This window comes from Micropterus dolomieu, linkage group LG01, assembly GCF_021292245.1.
Source record: "Micropterus dolomieu isolate WLL.071019.BEF.003 ecotype Adirondacks linkage group LG01, ASM2129224v1, whole genome shotgun sequence".
Taxonomy (NCBI): Eukaryota; Metazoa; Chordata; class Actinopteri; order Centrarchiformes; family Centrarchidae; genus Micropterus; species Micropterus dolomieu.
In genome coordinates, this window is record NC_060150.1 from 9,571,982 (window position 1) to 9,593,796 (window position 21,815).

Consider the following 21,815-nt stretch of genomic DNA (forward strand, 5'->3'; position numbering starts at 1 on the left):
TTTTCCAGAGTGCTCTGGACCTCAGACTGGGCCGAAGGTTTACCTTCCAACAAGACAATGACCCTAAGCGCACCGCTAAAATAACGAAGGAGTGGCTTCACAACAACTCCGTGGCTGTTCTTGAATGGCCCAGCCAGAGCCCTGACTTAAACCCAATTGAGCAGGTCTGAATACTTATGACCATGTGATATTTCAGTTTTTCTTTTTTAATAAATTTGCAAAAATTTCTACATTTCTGTTTTTTTCTGTCAAGATGGGGTGCTGAGTGTACATTACTGAGAAATAAAATGAACTTTTTTGATTTTTGGAAAATGGCTGCAATGAAACAAAGAGTGAAAAATTTAAAGGGGTCTGAATACTTTCCGTACTCACTGTATATAACCCCGTGCTAGTCAACTTACAATAGCTCCCTGATAGATTTTGCACTGATTTTAAAAGTCTTAAGATTACTTTTAAGGCATTAAATGGCATTGCTCCAAAAACTATTATTATTATAATATTATTGTATATTAGTTGACCCCAAGTCAACTAATAGCATGTTTCCGCTTAGATCTATGGATTGGGCTGTGGTAGTTATTACTACGGTACAGCTAAGCTGGTCAATAAAAGAGACCAAGCAATTGCAGTTAAAGCTCAACTTTAGCGCACACCTGTTGAAATTAGACTTCTTTTAACAATATATCCTCCTTGATCTCATTGTTGTTGTTTTTGCATTTTATTTGGTTATCAACTAACCTGCAGATTTCATTCTCAGTTAATTTATCACTTAGTCTATGAAATGTCAAAATAATAGTCATAAAATCCTCATCGCTATTTCTTACAGCCCATGGTGATGTCTCCAAATAGCTTGTTTTGTCTGTCCAAAACCAAATAAATTCAGTTTACAATGATATATAACAGAAAAGCTGCAAAAAATCACATTTGAGAAGCTGAAAAAATAAGTTGCCATCAGGGTTATTTTAGATTGGACTTGGAGACAAATTCATAACAGAAAGCCTGCGTTATAATCTCGGGCTATGGAGCTTGAAAAAGTGGGTGATTGCCAGGCAGGGACAGTCTGATGAAAAAATGTTATTGGTTGTGTTATGGGAAGTGAAGGATGTAGCTTTTGGATCTTGACCCATATTTGTGACTAAAATATATCAATATATCTGAGTAACATTTTTTTCTGCATGAGCTCTGGTGTAACACACACATCTGTGCACACACACACTGCCTCTGTAGCCATTACCAACACACTCTAATAGCCATGCTCAATTAAGCACACCTACACCCAGCAGGCAATTGGTGCTTGTTAACCTGCAACCTCACTGAAGACACCATGCCTCGTCACTAATGACACTCCCCATATTCACTCCGTGTGCATGCCTCTGAATGCCCTCCTGGTACACTGGCATGGTGTAGTGATTATGCTAATTGCTTAATTATTCTGGAGAGATAATAAGTCAGCATGAGATGATAAAATCTCACTTGATAATCGAGTTAGATACCTGGGTAAGGATAATAGAAAATTACATACTGCAGAGCAGCATAAAATTAAAGTTAAAGTTAAAATTCATTATATGTGTTAGATGTCTGTCGTTAGAGGCCGCAGGTTAATTAGAATGCAGTTTTGGAAAAATCCCAAAGGCAAAACCACTCCACAAAATCCATCTTATTCACACAGAAGCACATGTAGAAGACTATAATAATAAATAAAAAATAAAATTAAATAAACTTCTGTGCTTACCTTGAGTTTTTCATAACGGTCGCTTAGTGCTGCCACCTGGTGGTCTCTGTGCCTTCCAACCAGTTTGCACAGCGAGCAGATCAGCTGATCATCACTGACACAGTACATGTTCACCTTCTCCTCCTCGTGCTCTAGGCACTGGAGCCCTCTGAGGTGGGAGTCTGGCATGGGCTCAATGAGCCGGTGGCCGGTGAACGGCTTCTTGTTTGGGTGCGTCGCTCGGAGGCACTCCTCGCAGTATGACACCTCGCACGTCACACATGTTTTCACCGCATCCTGAGGCGGGTCCTGCTCGCAGAACTGGCACTGGACCGGTTCAGGAGGTGTTCCTGGGCTGGACATGGCAGCGCTGACGGGAACCAGCGCCAATCGGTTGCTCCCTTCCTCTCCGGGAGAGTTGGGCCCACTGTGGGGCGCAGGCAACGGCAGCGGTAGAGGCAGCCCAGCTGAAGATGAGGCCCTCTGAACTCTATCAATAATGTTCTGCAAGGTCACGTTTCTCTTAAGTCCTTCTAGTCCACGCTCCGGACTCAGGGATATGACATACCTACAGGTGGGGCACTGGAAGGCGCTGATGCTGTGAACAGATTCGTTTGTGGTACAGTGGGAGATGAGGATGCGGTGGGCGCAGCCGAAGCACAGGCTGTGGGCACAGGGGAGCAGCAGAGGGTCTTCAAAGAGCTCCAGGCAGATTGGGCAGGTCAGCTCTGACTCCAGAGTGTCCATCCTGCTCAGAGGAGGCCAGGCTGGACCAGGCGCAGCGTCAGCGTAATCCGGAAGAGCTGCTCAGCTGTCTACAGGCCAGAGACAGAGAGATATAAAGACGGAAACAGAAAGAGAGAGAGAGAGAAAAAAAAGGAGAAAAAGCCCAGGGTTTTGTGATTAAATGGTGTAAAACGGCTTACTTCACCCTTCTTTCTTGAGAGGGCTTATATCTCAATGGACCAGGCCACTGAGTGGACTTAAAGAATGGCAGAGTGTTAAGTGCTGGATTTTCTGTTACTGACTGTCTGTTTGAAAATTGAAAATGAGGGAGATTGCTATCTTCAAAGACCAGACATACTTTAGAAAGTTCAGTATGTTTTATCATCAGACACTTAAATCTTTTAAACACAACAACAATGATGGAATAATTCTGCATGGATTTAAAAGAGAAACAGCAAAAAAATCCCCAGAAAACAACCGCGCAGTACCAAACCTGATATATCCTCTCCAATGGCTACAAATCAATTCAAGAAAGAACTTTCAAGATATTCCAAGTGATAGTGTGTATGGTGGTCTCTGTTTCTTTGGAATACCCAACCCCTCCCAATTGTACGCTGTAAATACACACACCAGCAATAAGATCATTATCAGAGGGAGATCTCACATTTCTAAGTTTCACCAGTTGAAACATTTCAAAGATCAGCACTCAAAGAAAATACTAGAAAGAACAACTTACTGCTCAACATACAGTTACTTTGTCCACAATCATCACATGGCTGTTGGTTCAGTTATCGACGTGTTGCTTGCCCATTTTTGCCCTCTCGTCATTTCTCACTGTTGCTGGTTATGCAGATGTAGGTGGCGACACATTCATTTAGCGTGAGCTTGGATTAACAAGACTGCTGTATTGCAGCAGAATCTAAAATTTCATACGCTGCCATTTGGTTGAATGTACCATCAAGGAATAGATTTCAAAACAGTCTAGGCGTACAACTGTATTGCCACAAGCCAACAAAGTAACTCTAATCGCTCTCGGTAATGGATTTACAATGGTAGCAGGGAGTGATGAAATATAAGTAAAAGTAAATGTTGACCAATGGCTGCTGGGAAGGTACTATTTTGTTTAATAGTAAATCTCCTAGTTTGCTGACTGTGTTATCTAAGTCATTGTGCAGTAGTGGCTTCTGCAGCCAATGGGCAGTGACTACTTGCTCAATATTTCCCTGCAGTAAAGGTAAACCTCTCAAACTCCAAGTTTAAAGAAGAGTGACTTGTAAGTTACTTGTGCGGTTAAATGAAAATAATACCAGGAGCACTGGAGAACATATTTCTAGCTTGGAGTGTAATCTTGTTAAACTAATTTAAACACAAATGAAATAAACACTGAGCACAGGTGTGGCAGTGGGGTGAGGTTTAGATATCTGGTGCTGGCGCATTTGCAGTCAACTGGCAATTAGTGCATGTGTCCATTTAATATATCCCCCTGCAGAGGATATGAATCTTGATTTCCACGTGACTCCTGCAGGCTGTCACTGTGTATTTAGTTAATACTGCAATTTAAGACAGAAGACAGCTACCCCTATTACAACTAGATTATTAGAATTAGATAGTAACAGAGCTTTGGAGGCAACTACTCCACTTAAATCACACAAGCTTTAATAACAAAGTGCTGTGGACAAACATTATGCCTCAGTGGACAAACCCACACATTCACACAGGAGACCTCAATCTACCTTAAACAACACACAGCAGTCAGTCCCTTATGAAGATTTCTTAGTTAGCCACGGTGAGGTTAGAAGATGTTAAATGGGGAGCTGTCTTGCCATTCATTTTCACGTCTCTCTAATTAAAAATTTGTCCAGGAATATTGTATTAACAGTTAATTGAGTTAGCAGTGAGCAGATAAATAAGTGTGCCTGGGATCTTGATTACTTCATCCAATTCTATCAGTCCAAGTTATCTTTGAGCATCTGACTCAAAGTAAAAAAAAATCTGCATAGCAAGTTCTTTGTTTCTTCTTCATTTCTGAACTTAGCCAGAGGGGCTGTTAATAAAACAGCTGTCAGTTAGTTTGTGGCAGAAAATTGGGATTTCACAAAAAAGCTTTCACCACAAAAAATAAATAAATCCTAAACAAACCCTTCAGGGAAATGGGATCATTGTAAAGCTGATCTTTGCAGAAGCACTGAAAACAATATAGATAAGACTAGCACAAACGGAAAAGATAAAAGAAATAACAATGCAGCACAATTACAATAGCAACAAATGGAGATGTGTTTTTCTCAATCTAACGATGATCATGCTTGATCAAAGGAGTGCAAATGAATGCTATTAACAGTTCAACAATGAGTACAAATTCTGGTAGTAAAACCTCTATAAATCATAATGACACTGACAAAAGACATAATACTCCCTGAATCAAATGCGTGCATTGCTGAGGTAGGAAAGGCATCGACTCTGAAGCCTACACACAGTGTGGTATTTTCAGCAGATGTCACTGTTTACTGAGCTTAAGGCTTGTGTGCATCTGAGTGGACTACCACACTCAGAATGTCCCTCCTCTTCATTCTCCAGCCATCATTATGCATGGTTTCCTTTCAAAAAAAAGAGAACAAAACAAGTGCAGAGAAATGAAGTCGCCCCTGATGTCTGATGCCAGATAATATTAATTTGCAAGCTCAGAAAATGAATGGAAGGGAAAATATTGAGCACAAATACACATTTGTAGACTTATTACTAAAATACTGCTTGATGTGAGTCTAGCAACTTTGACCTCTTATTTCCAAATAAGAAAGGAAAAGCTGCATTTTGAAATGAAGTAAATATGGAAGGATATGGAGGGAGAAGAAGACAGACATGGAGTGGGAAAGATGGAAGTGGTTCAGCAATCACACGCTTCAAATGCAATGGGTATGTGTTTAGAGGGACTCTAAACACAATAAATCCTTAGAGACACACACACTCCCATTTACACTCAAGTACGATGACGCGTCCATACACATACACACTCATAACACACAGCTAGTCCTCTGAAGCACCAAAGAGCCTCCCTCAGGTGTTTATATTTCCAGAGATATTTTGTCAGTGAAGACTGAAGCTTGTTGACAGTCTAGTAAAACCTGGGGGAGCTGTGTTTGAGTTGTCAGAGGAATTCAGTATATCTCTGGTCTTTATATCTCTGATGGTCTTTTGGCCATTTTGGCTGTTCTGAACATACAGACACCTAAATCAGCCCTAAACTTGTAGCAGCTCTAAATCTAAATGATTAGCTTTGTTTGACATTGGATACTGGGACTTTTTTGTTAGGTGGGTCAACATGTGGGATGATGACCACCCTAAAAAAAGATCTCCAATTTCAGGCCTTTTCAGTATTTATGTGTCTCCTGCTGGAATCAAGTCTTCCAAATCCACCAGACTTACTCCAAATCTTCCCCCAACACTCCCTTCTGAGTTAAAGGGGGCTTGTGGAGTTTTCTTATAAACAAACAAAAGTTATGTGTGCTACTCACCCTGCAACCCACTTATAGAAAAAAAGCTCTGGGGAGCTATTAGAGGTCCGACTCCACAGGGAACCTTTAAGCAGTGTGTCATTAATCGCCAGGAACAAATCTTCCAGATGTCTTTGTCATTTTTACCCAGGCTTTCAGGTGAGACACAAGAACCAACAACACACCCAATGAAAAAAAATACAAATTGAATTAAATGTCCTTAAAGCTGCATTATTACATTTTCATGCATACACAAGGGATGAAATTTCTATCTATAATGCTAAAGTGGATGCAAATAGTGACAAACCCACAGAATTATCACCCAACTCTGCAGATTTTTTTTAGTATTTATTTTTTTAACAGCTAAAGAAATTGATTATTCCTTCAGGAAATGGCTCGGGTGAACATACAGTTGAAGGAGAAGAAGTTTAAACATGAATCCAAATTAATGCTAATGTTGCTTTGTGTTCGCTGTGTAAATAGGTAACTCTATGTGCACATGTAAGTAGTGTCATTTTTCTCTTTTCAGTTTGTTTTACTGCCCCCAAGCGGCCAAAAAAAAAAAATCAATGAATGCAGCTTTAAAAGTCCAAAAATTCAAAACGTACGGCAAAGCTAGAGGTGAGTTTGTTGCACCAAAAATGAAATGGATACTACCATGTTGCGGGCCAGCTCCAGCAATAAAATGCACCTGGTTCATTAAGTTGCACTCAGCCCACTGACAGTAAAGCTGAAGACTGAACAACAGGCTAAAGTTAACAACCTGGGTTAAATTACAACTTTTTTAATATGGCCATAATCTTACATAGCTAATTTCCTTTCGAACGTCGTAACACCCTATTTTAACTGGCAAGGTTCTACTCCACAGTAGTCTCATTTATATTGCCCAGTGTTTCCAGTCTGTCTCCTTTGTTAAACCCATGTCTATAGGCTGGTCATCTAAATGAGGAAACAAAAAGGCCTGTGTCTAATTCTTTATTAAAACCAGAGAAATCTAATGCAGTAATGTTGCACAGAAGGAATTGTGGTCTACTAATGACGCAGATATGACTCACAAAAGTACAAGGACATTTTTTGCAGTCCATCCCTGTGCACAGCTGTCAGCCAAGTAACATAGCATAGCATTTTACAGAAGCAGAGAAAGGACAGGAGAAAAAAAAGTTCTCAACAAAACCAGGAAAGTTCGACATTGATGGAGCTCTGACAGGTTGCTGCTAGGCAGGAGGGGAAACCTGGAGGCGCGAAAGGATAAAGAGAATAAATCCACCTGATTCTGACAAAGACAAACACACATACACAAACCTAAATGTGTGGTTACACATAGACACACATACATTGTCAAACAAATCCAAATTGGCAGGTGAGGCAGGGTGAAATGCCTCTCAGCACACCATAGGTGACACTGTTGAACCATGCATTGAGGTGACAGAGCACAAAAACAGAAGAAATGGGTGCATAGAAATGGGGAAAACGACATTAGAGGGAAAGGGTAGAAGAGAAAACAGGAATGTGAAAAGGGCATTCAGACTGGAGTAGGAAATTGGTGAAAGACAGGCGAAGTTGTTTATCTTTCCCACCATCATATTGTGCCACATGACTGTCAGAGCCACCCTGTGTCTTCTGTGCTGGCACCACTCAAATGTCAGTACCAATTCTTTTCAGTGGGGGGCAATACAAAGCTGAATGAGTCCTCCACTGTCTTATTCCTCCTTCTTTCCCCTGCAGCTTCTGTGTGTGCAATAACTCAGCTGAAAGACAGATTTCATACACTATCCATACTGTTAATTTATGTAGTAATATATTACTCCCATACAGAAGGTAAGTGTATGTGTTTTGTTTTTCTGCTTCCTAACACTTTATTCTCTAACCACAATGGTTTTGCATTAAGGCCTTAACAACAAACTGAATGTACTGCACATTGCTGCCAACCATTTTGAACATTTTGTGTGTTGTGTTTTTGGAACTTGAAACTCAATAGGTAATATTTTCTCCAACTTTCATTGTGACAGCTGCATCGTATTTCTGCATAATCCCATGTCAGTTTTTAACATTTTCTGTCATTCCAGACCCTGTCACTCCCTTTCCATCTACAAGTTAGTCCCCAGTCGGTCCAACTTGTAACCAAGGCAAAAGAGCATATTACCTAACGTCATTAGTTATGTTTTAAGTCGCATTCATTCCAACTAGCATGTGTGCTGTGTAATATTTCCCTACTCTGTGGAAGCCAGTTCTGGATGCATAGAGCTTAGGCCAACGTTAGCAGCTATATCCTGCCCTTTAATTGATTTGGGGAAGTTTATACCAAGTCAGTATTACTGTTTTAAAATAACATTTAAAATTACATTTTTTATACCATGTCAATTTAATATTTTTACATTGATATAAAGCTGATTCTAAGCTAAGCAGCCACACAGGGTCATGTTAAAATGAATTAACAGTATGATCATACTTCATTGGATCAACTGATTTTTATCCTGGGACACGCAGCTTTAGATCCAGTCTTTTAACAACATGTTTGGAGCTACAACGTGCATATTTAAACTATACTGCTTTCACAGGGGTCTTGCTATATAGAACCAGCTGGAAACATGACAATTTATCTATAGGCTATTTCTGTCAATGTTTTTAAGTTGACTTTCACAGTTTACTAGCAGGAAACTAATCGCCGAAAAGGAAATCTAAAGAAAAATGGCGGTAAACTTTACAATTGTTATATATGTTATACCAGTACAATGGAATAACTTGTTTCAAGATCTCTTTTCACCACTATCACACTGACAGACTAATAATGAATAATAGTAAATGAAGCAATCATTTTCTCTAAAGTAAACCTCTGAACATGGCTGAAATTCCTGTGACCTTTCGCATACAGATAACAAAATAATATCCGACAGTAGAGTTGGAGGATCTGTGGTAGAGATGCTCATCCCCTTGGAAGAATCTGACATTCCTGTATCTTGTAACCCTAACCTTTCCTCTATTTCTATTTGTATTTTTAATTGCTCTACCTCTCTCATGTTACGGAACTGTGTAACAGCTTCCATATGGTCTCTGATCCATAAAGCTAATAACACTTTCAGTTGTTCATGTCAGTATAAAATGAAAGAATGTCCACTGGCTCCTTGTCTATGTGAACATCTAATGATGTCCATTAGAAATTAAACCTATTTCAACTTTTGATCTCTCTTCCTGTTTATATTTGGGCAGACTCCCCCCATTAGTCTGCGCTCTACTTCTAAATCTTTCATTAACTTTGGGTCCAGGGAGTTAGAGGCTTTCCCTTCCACTCATAGTTTAAGCTGTTAAAATTTTCATAGGCGCTCTTTCTACCCATTTTTAAAAACACATTGGACAAGAGCACGCTGAAGACAAAAACAGCGGTCAGAGAGAGAGTCTGTGTTTTTGAAAAGGGAAAAGAATGTGAGCGGTTCCTGCGGATCTCCATAACACAGTGAGCCGCTCATAATGCTGATGTACTGTTAATAATTGCGGATCTACCCACAGATTCCTCTCACAATGTTTTAACAATAAGAGCTTCTGACTTCACCATATTATGTCCTCTAAACTCCGCTTAAGGGGAATTTCATTTCACTACTGTTTTAAGCTTTTCAGCAAAATGAATATTTCAATTACTCCAACGCTTGACAAATTGAGCGGAAAACGTTCTCCATGGCTGCAGGGAGTGATTCCATTGCCAGATCACTCCCAGTAAATGATGGGATACAAAATCACTCAAAAAGTGATTATAGTAAACAGCCAAAAGCTATTTTACAAAATAAAAAATTTTGGTGGGTGGTGGGATCCATTTGGTGAGCTGACATGAGCGGCTCTGGCAGTCCATGGAGAAGAACCTAGAAGTAGGTCATCCCCATTGACCTGGCTCACACAATCAGCATATACTATATATATATATATATATATATATATATATACATACACACACTAAAACATAAATATGTGTGTGTGCATGACTCTTAAATCACAGGAGGCAGAAAATAGCCAACACACAGTGAAATGCTGGAACCAAGCGAAAGAGGGCAAACCATCTGAAGCAGAGCGTAAACATTATATCTGCCTGTCGGCCTTTTATAATGCCACACTTCCAGATCAAAAAACCTTGTCTGGTCAAAATTTGCTTGAAACTTGCTCTGAAATATGTTCACAGCAGACCCAAAACATGTGAACATGACTTAACTTTGGCATTTTACCACAAAGGTTTAAGCTCTTTACGGCTAATTGCAAATATACTGTCGTCTCGAAAATCCGGTTTGCCCACAAACATCACCTACTTTCAGAGGAGGGACACATGGAGAAGGAACCAGTGCTCAATTATTCACATTTCTGTGGAAAACAAAATAAATTATTGACACTTTTAGTGAATTATAAAACACAACCTCTACCTTAAAAAATAAAAACTTGCCTTCCTCCATATTTAACGACACCTAAATCCTTCGGCACCTTGTTTACCTCAACGTGACAATAAAATGTAAAGATCCCTCAACCGCTTATGGGATTTTGCGATTCAGAAAAACCATAATCTGCTTTCGTAGCAGAAGGGGATAGTGTGCTGTGAGAGATTAACCCTTGCCCTTATAGAGTCGCTGAGAACAAGTTGTCTTTTCAGGGTCACGCTTTCCATACCAAGGTCAAAGCAAAAAATTTTTTTAATGAACAAATGATTTTTTTATCTTCCATACACTGTTTAGAGCAAGTGGAGCAAAGACAAAATGTTTTTCTACAGCATTGCCTTACAAAATATTTGTCCTGGGCATTGCTTGTAGCGAGTATGTTATAAATCTTGCAGTGCACTTCTGTGTAGTGTACAGCAGCGTACTGGCTTGCAGGTGTAGATACTAAAAGTCCAATTAGGACAGAGGAAGTGAAAGTATACTTGGGCGATGGAGACGCCCAGAGGCAAAGTGAAAGAAGTCCAAACTTCACTTTTAGATTTGCGATAAAAAGTGTGGAGCTTTAAATGGCAAACTCATGAGAAGAATTTCATTTTAAAATCTCTCTCATCTCTTCACATCCCTCTTCCTCGTCTCTCATCTTCTCTCCTCTACCTCCCTGCCAACTTCCCCTCCTCTCCTATGTACAGTACAAAGCTGCATTCTCTGGATTGTTAGCAAGTTAACAACACTAACTGTTGCCACACACACACACACACACACACACACACACACACACACACACACACACACACACACACCCCGTCTTTGTCTGGTTCCAGACACCCTGCCATGTTGATCCCTAATCCGCTTCCTACCACACTAGCTGTGACCAATCATGGGCTTTCATGTTCAGAAGCGGTCAGTCACACCTAACAGGATTGGCTGGTCGTAGTCTGGGATGCCGAGGCTATTAGTGATTATGATAAAGGGTGACATTTGTGATTGTGTGTGTGTGTGTGTGTGTGTGTGTGTGTGTGGCAGGGCGTGTCTGGATTCTTGCTTGTGTGACCCAGATTGCGTAGAGTGAAATTGGATGTGATGTTTGGGGGCCAGAGATTACAGAGGGACAAAACAAAAAACAAGTCTGGTGTTGTCAAGGACATATTTCATCAGGGTGAATGATCTTTGCACCCACGACACACACACACACACACACACACACACACACACACACACACACACACACAGATGACAATATTGGGTGAAAAAACAGCAAAATCCCTCAAGTATTTGGTCTATCACTTCCTCGCATGTCTTCATTTAACCTTACATTGGAAAATAGATGTAGAGTGTTACCTGGGGAATGCCATTTGGGAATCATGGAGTAGTTACTGATGAGCACATGCATGCTATATTTTCCTTTCTAGACACCTCCTTCTATAACCATTATTTATCATTAATTATTCTATAATGAATTAATATTGCCTCAAAATAAGTGCTCGGGTTCCCCTGGTGGAGATGAAAGCGATTAAATAGCAGTTATTCCTAAGTACTAAATTATCATTGCTTTGATTGGATAATAAAATGTTTTCAACATGAAAGCGTCCCCAGAGAGCTAGGATAAGCTCGTTTATGCATGTATGAACAGAGCGCTAGTGGGACAAATCTAAAGCACGCAGCATCCGCACAGCTCGTACAGTGCAACCAGCAGACAGAGGCAGATTTTCTCATTTGAAGTGAACTTTTCAGGTGTGTACACTGCAAAAATGTCCCTCTCTTATCAAGTTGTTTTTGTGTGGTATTTGAATCCTTCAAGTCTCAGTTTCATTAAACAAGTTAAATCCGCCAGTGCAGCAAGGATATTTAAACTTCTTCCAAATACCTCCAATTTCAACTTTACATTTTCCTTGATTCTAGTAGCATCTAGTAGTTTTCTAGTTGCAACAAGATACCTCAAGAACATTTCTGAAACAATATGATTTTATGGAAAAAAAGTTTGAAATATTGTTACTGCACTGGCAGATATGTATGTTTTTGAAAATAAGGATTTTAGGTTTCAGTTATTTTACAATGTGGTCAAGGAGGTAGCTTAGAATTCTAGTTCCTTAAGAAAGTTTCTTTGCACACGTGACCTCAGTTTAACCTAAGCATGCCTAAAATGACCTTGCTCTGTAGAGCACCTTGTATGTCATAACACCTAACATCTGGGCAGCTTCGGAATATGCTTACAATTACAGATGATTTTGAACTGTTGCATTTTTGTGAGTATAAACGAGGTCTTTGCAGTGCAAAGTGAGACTTGACATGATCCGAAGGGAAGGAATGTAAAAAAAAACAACATAATATTGAACTCCGGAGGCCTCTCTTTTTGATGTGATCTGACTTTTTAACATCTGCCAGTCTGCAGCAGATTAACCAAAACCCTTGATGCATATCAAATGGCTGCAACATATGTTCAAACTCACAATCTGAAGAGAAAAATAACTAAAGCCAAGCTATGTCTGACACCTGTGAAAGCATATTTATCAGGCAATACTCTCAACAAATCAGTGACAATTAAGCTTCTAAAGGAAAGAGGTAAAATGTCAAAGATTTCAAAGGAATTTAGTGATATCTTTAAAAAAAAGCATGACCCTGAAAGTTTTCAGATTGCAGGACTACTGCAGTGTAGTTTGAAATATGATGCACAGTGCAACTTGTTCAGCACTTATGCACTCAAAAAAGAAACAAAAGCATCACTTACTTGCATTGCAAATCATACAAGAATCCAATGGAGCCTCCCAGCATGCATTTAGGAAAGCACTGTACAGCCTTTATCTCTGAAATTACTTGAAAAGTGGAGTAAGCATGCAGTACAAAATGGACAATGATAATATTTTTATAGTTCAAATGTTAACTTTTGGGTAATAGCACACTTGGCATTTGTATAGCTGCCTAGTGTAGAGGCTCCTGACAACTGTAAAAAAAAGTTTGAGGAGCCACTTATCTTCTCTACAGCACCGCACAAACTGCAAAGTCTCACTGAAACGATTGTGCTCATTGTCACAAGTTTCCATGGCAACATTGCACTCTCATCTTATTCGGTCGGTGATTAAAGAACGCACTGGGGTGAATAAAATGTACTGAACTGGAGTGGAAATATGGGGGGAGGATGAGAGGAAAGAACAGTTCCAGTCTGTCTTTGTCCTTTTTTTGAAGGATGTTTAGATAGCAATTAGCAGTTTATCCCTCAAGCGTCTGAAGTGGGAGACTGCTGACGCTTTGAAGATCAAATTAACCTATTACAGGGAGCGATAAGAGTCTCATGAGTTGTCACCTCTCCATTTTATCATGTAAGCTACACTCTGGGGAGAACAGGATACTTTGGGGGCAACGTAGGTGGCAGCAACCAGCAAGTTCTGAAAACATTTTTCAAGCAACTCCTTTAAGACGAGCAAGAGTGCAGCTTTCCCTACTCCCAAGTTTACACAAACTGACAGATGTGGCCCACGCAGATAAAAAAATGGCAATGCTGCCTTTGCTATATTTGTTTACATGGTTCCCACAGAAAAAGAAAAAACACAAAAAAACAGAAGACCAGCCCGGCTGACAATGCCAGTGAAATGTGTCAGGGGAAACAGGAAAAGAAACAGTAACAATGCTATTGTTGTTATATTGGTTGGCGACATGACAACTACAAACCAAACTTCAGACAAAGCTGTTTAGTACTTCTTAGTGACTATTTGTGGAAAAGCAATTGTGGGATTGTGTAGGTAAACTGCAAACCTGCATACATTGAAAGAATATTAATTACACTTTTTATGGATAAATTGTGGAAATCACAAATAGTGCTTTGTTCTAAAATCACTGTGGGTCAAATCTGATTCATTTAAAACCTTTTTGTACAAAACTTTCTACCTAAAATGTAAGAAAGCAGCCACAAAAGTCACACATTTTGTCACATGTTACACTCATTCCTTAAACTACTACTGTAAAATGCAGTTACAATACATTGTCCCCCTCCCCTTCCTTGAGTTTCCCATAGTCTTGCAGATCAAACACTTGAACCTGGATTTTCTTGATCCCTGTGACCCATAGCAGGTGAGTAGGATCAGAAGTAGCACTGAGCCTGTGGCAGCCAGCTGTCTCTCTCTCACACACACACACACACACACGCTTCAGCACACATGAGACACATGCACACACATGCGCAGATATGTACTAAACACGCCTCAGCACACAAGATGCTGTGAAATTGAATAACCTGACCTCTGTGAGGCTCATAAAAACACACAATGACAGGGTTGTACAAACGTGAATGGATGAAGAATCAGAGTGTATAGCATGCACTTGTGTGGGTGTATAATTATAAAGGTGTTGGGGGAAAAAAATGTGCCATCCAGCTAAATGTGTCATCTTCCCTCTAGCTGTTTAATTAACGCTGTCAAACTTCCTCCCTCTTAAGTGCAAAAGAGACCAAACATTCGGGACCTTTGAACACTCATACTCATACACACAGCACTCAAGTACACACACATTTTAAGCATCCCTCAAGGCACTGTCTCCTGTCTTTATGCGTCTTGGGCTTCAAGCGACCACCAAAACACACAGTGGCTCTTTGAAATTAGGTCATACAAAACAGACTCTCACATGCGATGTAACCCCACCCACACACACGTGTGTATATACACACACACACAGTTTTATTCAAAAATGTCACAGTGAATATGTGATCCAAAATTCACAAAACCACCGCCATTCCCCAGAATCCATCACATGCAGCCCTACTCCTTATGCAATTCTGCATTTATCCAAGTTAGTTGCATGTTTAAGGGGCTAAACATGGACAAAAGTTACAGGAAAATAAAGTTTTTGTAAAGCTGCTGTTGCTCAGAACTCAAAGAATGACATGTCTAAAGCAATCACAAATATCCAACTCATTGATAATCATATTACAGATATTGGTAATAACAGATTCCTTGTTATAAATGTAAATTCAGCAGCTGTTTTTGCAGAAGTTTCTCTTTGACCATGATACAGATGGCTCCACAGCACTCATTGGCTGAGTCCCGAAGCCACTGCTCTATCATTATCATTCCTGTAATGCTGGCACTCAATGCTTCCACTCCTCATTTCCACTGAGAATAAAGCCTGAGCTGAGATGGAGGGTGAAAGCATGCGGGAATCCCCCAGGGACTCACAGACTTAAGTAAACTAATAGGAACACAAACTCCCGCTGATACAGTCTCCCCTCAGTCACCAAACAGTATGCATAAGAAAAAAAAACAACAAGCTCCTCATTCACTCCTCTTCTAGCCCTCTTACCTTCCACATGATTAAAATCCCATCATCCACAAACAAAGTGAAAAAGAGAGGAAGAGAGAGAGGTGGGGAGGGAGAACGGAGGCTATCTTTGGCTCTCTCTCTCCTCTGTGGGATGCAGTCACAGCAGCCGCAGAAGCAGCGGTGAGCAGCAAACTTGGGATTCAGTGAGGATGTGGACACGTCTCCGTGGCTGTGTCATCACCTCTCATGACATGTTTCCTCCCCTGCCTGTGTAAGCCTTTCCATCCTGACCCGGCACAGAGAGAGAGAGAGAGAGAGCAAGCGCGCAGGGACAGACTAGTGCACCGCCCCCCTCTCTATGTCACCTCCCCTCCTCCTCCTCTCTGTCCATCCCTCCCTCTGTGTTTCCCTATATTCAAATCTCTAAGTAGGCCAATCACTGAGCCACTGGGGGGTGGAGTCGGGGGCCGGCTGTGTGCAAGTATGAGTTTGCAGTCAAATGTCTCTTACTGACATTTTATGCGTGTGTGAATGTCTACTTGTCCTTGCTCATATGCTCACTTGCATGCAAACGCATGTATGTACACATGCTAAGTCCAAAGCCAAGTTATGTTTTGCTCAGAGCAAGAAGACCTTACTGTGATCTTCAACGCTTTCATTGTTATCGGAAGAATTGATGATATTCAAATGAAAGCAATTGAAGCCTGTCTGATTGACAAATTCAACAAATAATTTCCTGGGTTTTTTTTGTTGAACTTTTCCCCTTGCAAACTTGCACACTGTTTACAGTTGGTAAACTCTCTGCTCAGTTTTTATTACATACATTAGAAGCGTGACATCCATTTTCAGGGCTGAGTGTGGGGCAATTTCGTTGAACTGAAAGCTAGTGAACGGAAGGCTTATGTGATCACATCTTTCAAATGTTGTTGCATTGAGGGGTTGAAATTATCTGAACTGTAACTGCTTACATGATTAATTTAGAATAGCCTTAAAGCACTAACGCATTAACCTGATCAACACAAAATAAGATTCATGTCATACTCAACGCTCTGTTGCTCTCAGTTATCTCATTATTTCAAATTATTTCTACTTTGTTGTTATCTACTTTTGTTGTACTTTATTGCAGATGTTTCAGATTAAAAGTATTACAAAGAAATTGAGGGATTGTGCCCTTGTAGCCGTTGGAAGTGTTGAGGTCAATGACAGTAACTAATGTTGCGCTCATGTCAAATCGGAGTTATCGTAATTACAAGTTTCTGACTTGCAAAGTGTTCACTGCGACATCCAAGTTTTAATTACAGCTGAGATATTTTTTTGAAAGCTCAAATATATCCGACTTGGCACTGAATAATACGGGAGAAACAATTATGGATGCTTCACATCAACCAAATGGCAGTCTTTTAATGTAATTAAACAGAAATGTAATGGATTTGGTGTTATATTGTAATATTTTAATCCTCACACAACCAACTCTGCAATTACACATTCATTTTGATAGCGTGAATGCTAGTCGTTGAAAGTCGTTAACACGGGAGTCTATACCATCCATCTCATATGGCATGAACACCGTTTGGAGCGGGGGTTAGAGTAGAACTGATTGCAATTAATGAGTGAGTGAAAAAGAGCATTTCTGTTGGAGAAACTCAAAGAAAAAGGTGTGGTGACTAGGACTTTGTAGTTGCACTGATGGAGCAAGTACAGTGGAAATCCTCAGTATCATCAGTTTACCACGACAGCAGGAGCACACGTAAAAAGAGTTGAAAGAGGAGAAAGAGTTGGGCTTCCATTAACTGTAAACACCACCACTATCAATTTAAAATGGAAACAAAACAGGAAATATAATTTTATATATTCAAAGGTCACTATTGGTGAATTTACTGTATATTAACGTTCATCTGTCTCCACAGCGCAATTTACTCTGTAATTTTTCATGTCTCCCTGCTGTCCCTCCCTCTACCTTGAAACTGTAGCCGTTTTGGCCGCCGCTCATAAACCCCCCCCCCCAACATTTTTATGTGGCCCACAAGGAAAGCAGCTTAAATTAATCTCCACGATGCAAGTCAGTCATTTACCCTCCCACACAAGGCACACTGCCCTTCCATAACTGCAATCTTTGATCAGAAATCTTCAGCATTCATCATCTGTCTTGCTGTAAACTATACCTCCCCATCATGTCCGATTCATTGTGAACCGCACTCTTAGTCCTGGCAATTGCACATAACAGAAAGCAGCATGAAGCCAAAAGAAAAGCAATATCACCAGCCCTAACCATTATTCAGGACTTTAAAGTCCATGTGATGTGAAAAGCTGTGAAAGCCAGCTGCTCATTGGTTGCCAGATCCAAAATAATCTCGAACATTTCGCCCTAGGGGAGTGAGTTCTGTAGTTGGAAATGTAGAAAGGGTTATTTCAGAAAGGTTTAACTTCCATCCTGTGTCCTGGACTGCAGGTTCGTAGAGCCAGTAATGGCATTTTAGCCCAAAATTAAGTTTTATACATCAAATTAGTTTGTTTGGGTCTGATAAGTTCCAGAAAGCATGTCCAAAACTGAATGTACCACTGAAATGCCAAGCACTGACAGAGATTTCAATTAGATAAAGAATTCCTGTAAGGTCAATTAAAAATCTTACCGCTTCGGCAGTAAGATTTCAAATAGAGGTTGTTTAGTGAATTCAGTGAAAAGTTTCCAAACAAAAAAACTTTCCTTGAAGTTTGATAAATTTGCAAATTCCACTGATTTTGGAGATCAGAGTTGGTATTATGCGTGCCTATGTTCATGTGCAGCATTTGGATGTGTGTGTGTGTGTGTGTGTGTGTGTGTGTGTGTGTGTGTGCGCTGTGGTGGGGACTGTGGCTGTGTGTTTCTAGCTGTTGGAGTGGGATCAGTCGAGGTGAGGCTGCTGCTAAAGAATGTTCTTCTGGAAGAGGACAAGGAAAGAGTTTCCATCTCGGGTCAGTTCTCTGGAAGAGCAAGGCTACTAACTTTCCGAAACACTTTACCAGTCCGTCAAGACAAGAAATGTTCCCTCACCACAGCAAGAAGGGAATATAGGCACACACATAGTTAGTAGTTTGAATGAAAAAGTGAGGTCAATGCACTAAGAATAAATTTGAGTCGGGTTGTGAAATCTAAAAGTACGTCTCAGCTCGTATGTTTGAAGGTCATACTTTTAAGCTAACTGTATCGCCATTTTCAGGACTCACAGATTAGTACTACTTACTTGTAGACAGATTAATACAATTTCAAATGGAGTCTCAATATTATGTATAACACCAAATGTTCCCCAAAAAACCTTTCATAGGTCAGGCACTTTCTTTCTTTCAAAGTGGTCTCTTTTGTCATCTCTTTAAAAGCCAGCCAGACTGCAGTATGTTCTAACAGGTTAAAATGAAACCCAGCTACAGGGCTGAATTTATGAAATTTTAGGGTTGGTAATTTGATTTTAATTAGCTGTGGGCTTATGCAGAACCTTCATTTTTAAATATTAGAATTTCAAAAAAGAAAAGAAAAGAAAAAACATCAAACCTCCTTCTCCAAAACGGTGGTTAACAAAGAGTTCGTTTTCCAGTAGTGGTTATACAGTATCAGTGGTTCTGTTTCTAAGTCACAAACTAAACTATAAAGGCTCAGGAATGCTCAAAAAGAACTAGTTCATAAGAAGTGTCATCCAGCTACATGAGAAGAGTGGTCATACATGTATCTGCTCTGAGTGGCCAAAAAGGTGACCATAGAGAGAGATGTACTAATCTATTAAATATGTTTGTCAGAGTTCTCAGTCATCCAGGTCACAGTAGGGAAACTCAGATTTTTAAGCTGAGTTTCTCTACCAGTCAGTCAGTCAGAACTGAAGAAGTCTCTCGGATGAGGGACGGAATGTCTTCTAGTATCTTCAACCAATTCCAGTTGGCCTTGACTTTAACCTTCTTATTACTATTACTATTAAATATGAATTTCTTTCTCACCTCCACACAACTGCTGCATAAGGTGAGCGCTAATGTTTCGGAAAACGTACAGGAATTGTTGGATGCCCTTCAATCACGATGTTGGAAAGATGGTGAGGGAGGGAGTATCAGACGCTCTTTGACCATCCAACAAGCTCTAATGTTGGCGCCTTAAGTCAGCGTTTTAATGCAAAAAGTATGGTAGTCTGGTCAGAGAGCACGGCAACTATAGAAATCACATGCAAATAGAAAAAAACACAATTTAATGAAGAAAACATCTCCACTTATTTGACAACACCTAGACAGCCCTTGTGGAGGATATAGGCTCAAATTGTATTATTTAATTGATGCCACAATGTACATACTGATACGGTACGGTACTCATTGCATTAGCAGATATCTTTTCCCTTGGAGGTTATCCAACAGCACTCCTCAGAATTAAAGCATTAGATACACAGCAATTAGATACATAGGCCTCTGCATTAATTTATGTCTCTCAGCAGACGCAGTAGCTGAAGCGTCAATTTAATCAATTTACCGCAAAGTCGAGTTTTTCACCTTGAACTATATGTTCCGTCTTGCCCCTGGTGATATCTCACTTGTGTTTCAAATGACATTGTGCAAATAGAGAGAGAGGGTATTGAGTTCAGAAACATAATGACTTACTTGCCACACTGGACACTTAAGATCTGTTTTCTTATCTTAACTGCAAGCAGAAGACGCAATGACTCATGTTTGGTGCTCAGAAGCTACACAGTAGGGGAATAAAAGAAACATCAAACATACTCATTGTACAACAGTTGGAGGCATTTGAAACTTTCAAATAATGTATACTGATGAAGTGAAAAAGCAAGGAAGAAATTCTGAAAATGTTTGTACATTTAGAAAAGTTTCAGATCTTATTGTACTGCTGTTATACAAACCCAGGCATATTGCGCAATTGTTCGATGAGGGTTTTGTGTCCGTTCTTGGTCTTCTTCAAGGCTGTGGTTTCACAAGAGGTTTTTGCAGTTATTTGGCATACTCTGTCACAGTTTTACTGAGGTTTTGTTTTGTCACTTGTGATGGCACAGAAGAAATCCAGCAAAGAGAAGATGAAAGAGGCTGTGAAATAAAATGCCAGCTATGGAAAGTAAAATCAACATCTTAAACTCATTTTTGTATTGTTTGCTTTTAGGATAGCTGCTACATTTTTTCGTGAAACGTATGATTAAAAAAACTTTTGCCGCCACTCTTGCCTTTCATTTCCAACCTTCCCAGCTCACTCAAATTTAGGTAAGCTGGCCTCTACTGAGTTTAGAGAGGTCTTATTTTTAATGACCAGGAATGAGCGGAATGCGGTGGAGTCCGTCTCCTCTCTAGGGGTGAGACCATTACGGGGATAAAGCACAACAGGGGTTATGACCAAGACCCTTGGAGAGGGCACAGACGCTGTGGGTAGCCTGGAATTTGTAGGATTTACACCACACATGTGTGCAGATGTGCATGTGACAACTCACTCTCACCTTTTAAAAGGGTCAACCACCCAGGTAAAATACATGCAAATAGACACATACTGTAGGCTTTCCAACAATGCAAGTAAGAATCTTTTAATCTAAACACCCACAGATTTCACACACATGCATTAAATCATTCATGCACACATTAGTTCAATCAGCATATTATCTTTAGGAGGCATCTTTATGACTTAGATATACAGCATCTTAAAACCTCTCCAGTCACCGATCACTATCTTGCATAGTACATAAGATATGCATTCATAGTGAGTGACCCATGGGAGGCTGGGCGATGTTCTGCAGAGCTTACATACATTTGCTTCTGAGTGGGACCATGTCTTGCTGTGGCCCAAAAGAAAAATCTTTGACCTTTTTAAAAGCATCTTGGTAGTCACAGCTAAGGGCCTTTTGGAAAATGCCAAACACATTTCCCCTCAAACTGACCTTCTGGCCTTCTAAGTGAGTTCACATGCGGGCAGTAAAGCACTATTTTCAATCAGTGAGGGGAAGATATACAGCTGGTACCAGCTGAGCTTGGGCACAGCAGCTGCTTTGGAGCACAGTATGGGATTAGGAGGGAAGGGAAATAGGAAACGGGTTGCTGTATTCAGTATGTCGGAGCACTTTGTGTTTTGGTAAGGAGATTCTGTTGTGGATCCTGTTGTAGAGTCTGTGAGCTATCCGGCTCCGTCAAATGACCTAAGTGAATAAACGGATCGAATAAGAGAGAAGCTAATACAAACAAAAAAAGCCCTGAAAGCTAAAAACTGATTTTAAGAGAAGAAGAGAGAGAGCAAAA

The 21,815-nt window shown here is 40.2% G+C and overlaps 1 protein-coding gene across 2 annotated transcripts in view; it reads right to left on the minus strand.

The window, feature by feature from the left end:
• Positions 1 to 21,815, minus strand: part of LOC123974820 (E3 ubiquitin-protein ligase Midline-1-like) — a 65,560-nt gene that overhangs the window by 27,268 nt on the left and 16,477 nt on the right. The window contains exons 1-2 of one of the 2 annotated variants that reach the window (XM_046055764.1): positions 15,618 to 15,851; positions 1,730 to 2,523 (exon numbers count right to left, since the gene is read on the minus strand). In XM_046055764.1, the coding sequence (XP_045911720.1) occupies positions 1,730 to 2,455 (726 nt within the window). In that variant the 5' untranslated portion in view covers positions 2,456 to 2,523; positions 15,618 to 15,851. Of the gene's footprint in view, positions 1 to 1,729; positions 2,524 to 15,617; positions 15,852 to 21,815 lie in introns of those variants that run through there. The other variant, XM_046055755.1, reaches the window with a different exon arrangement.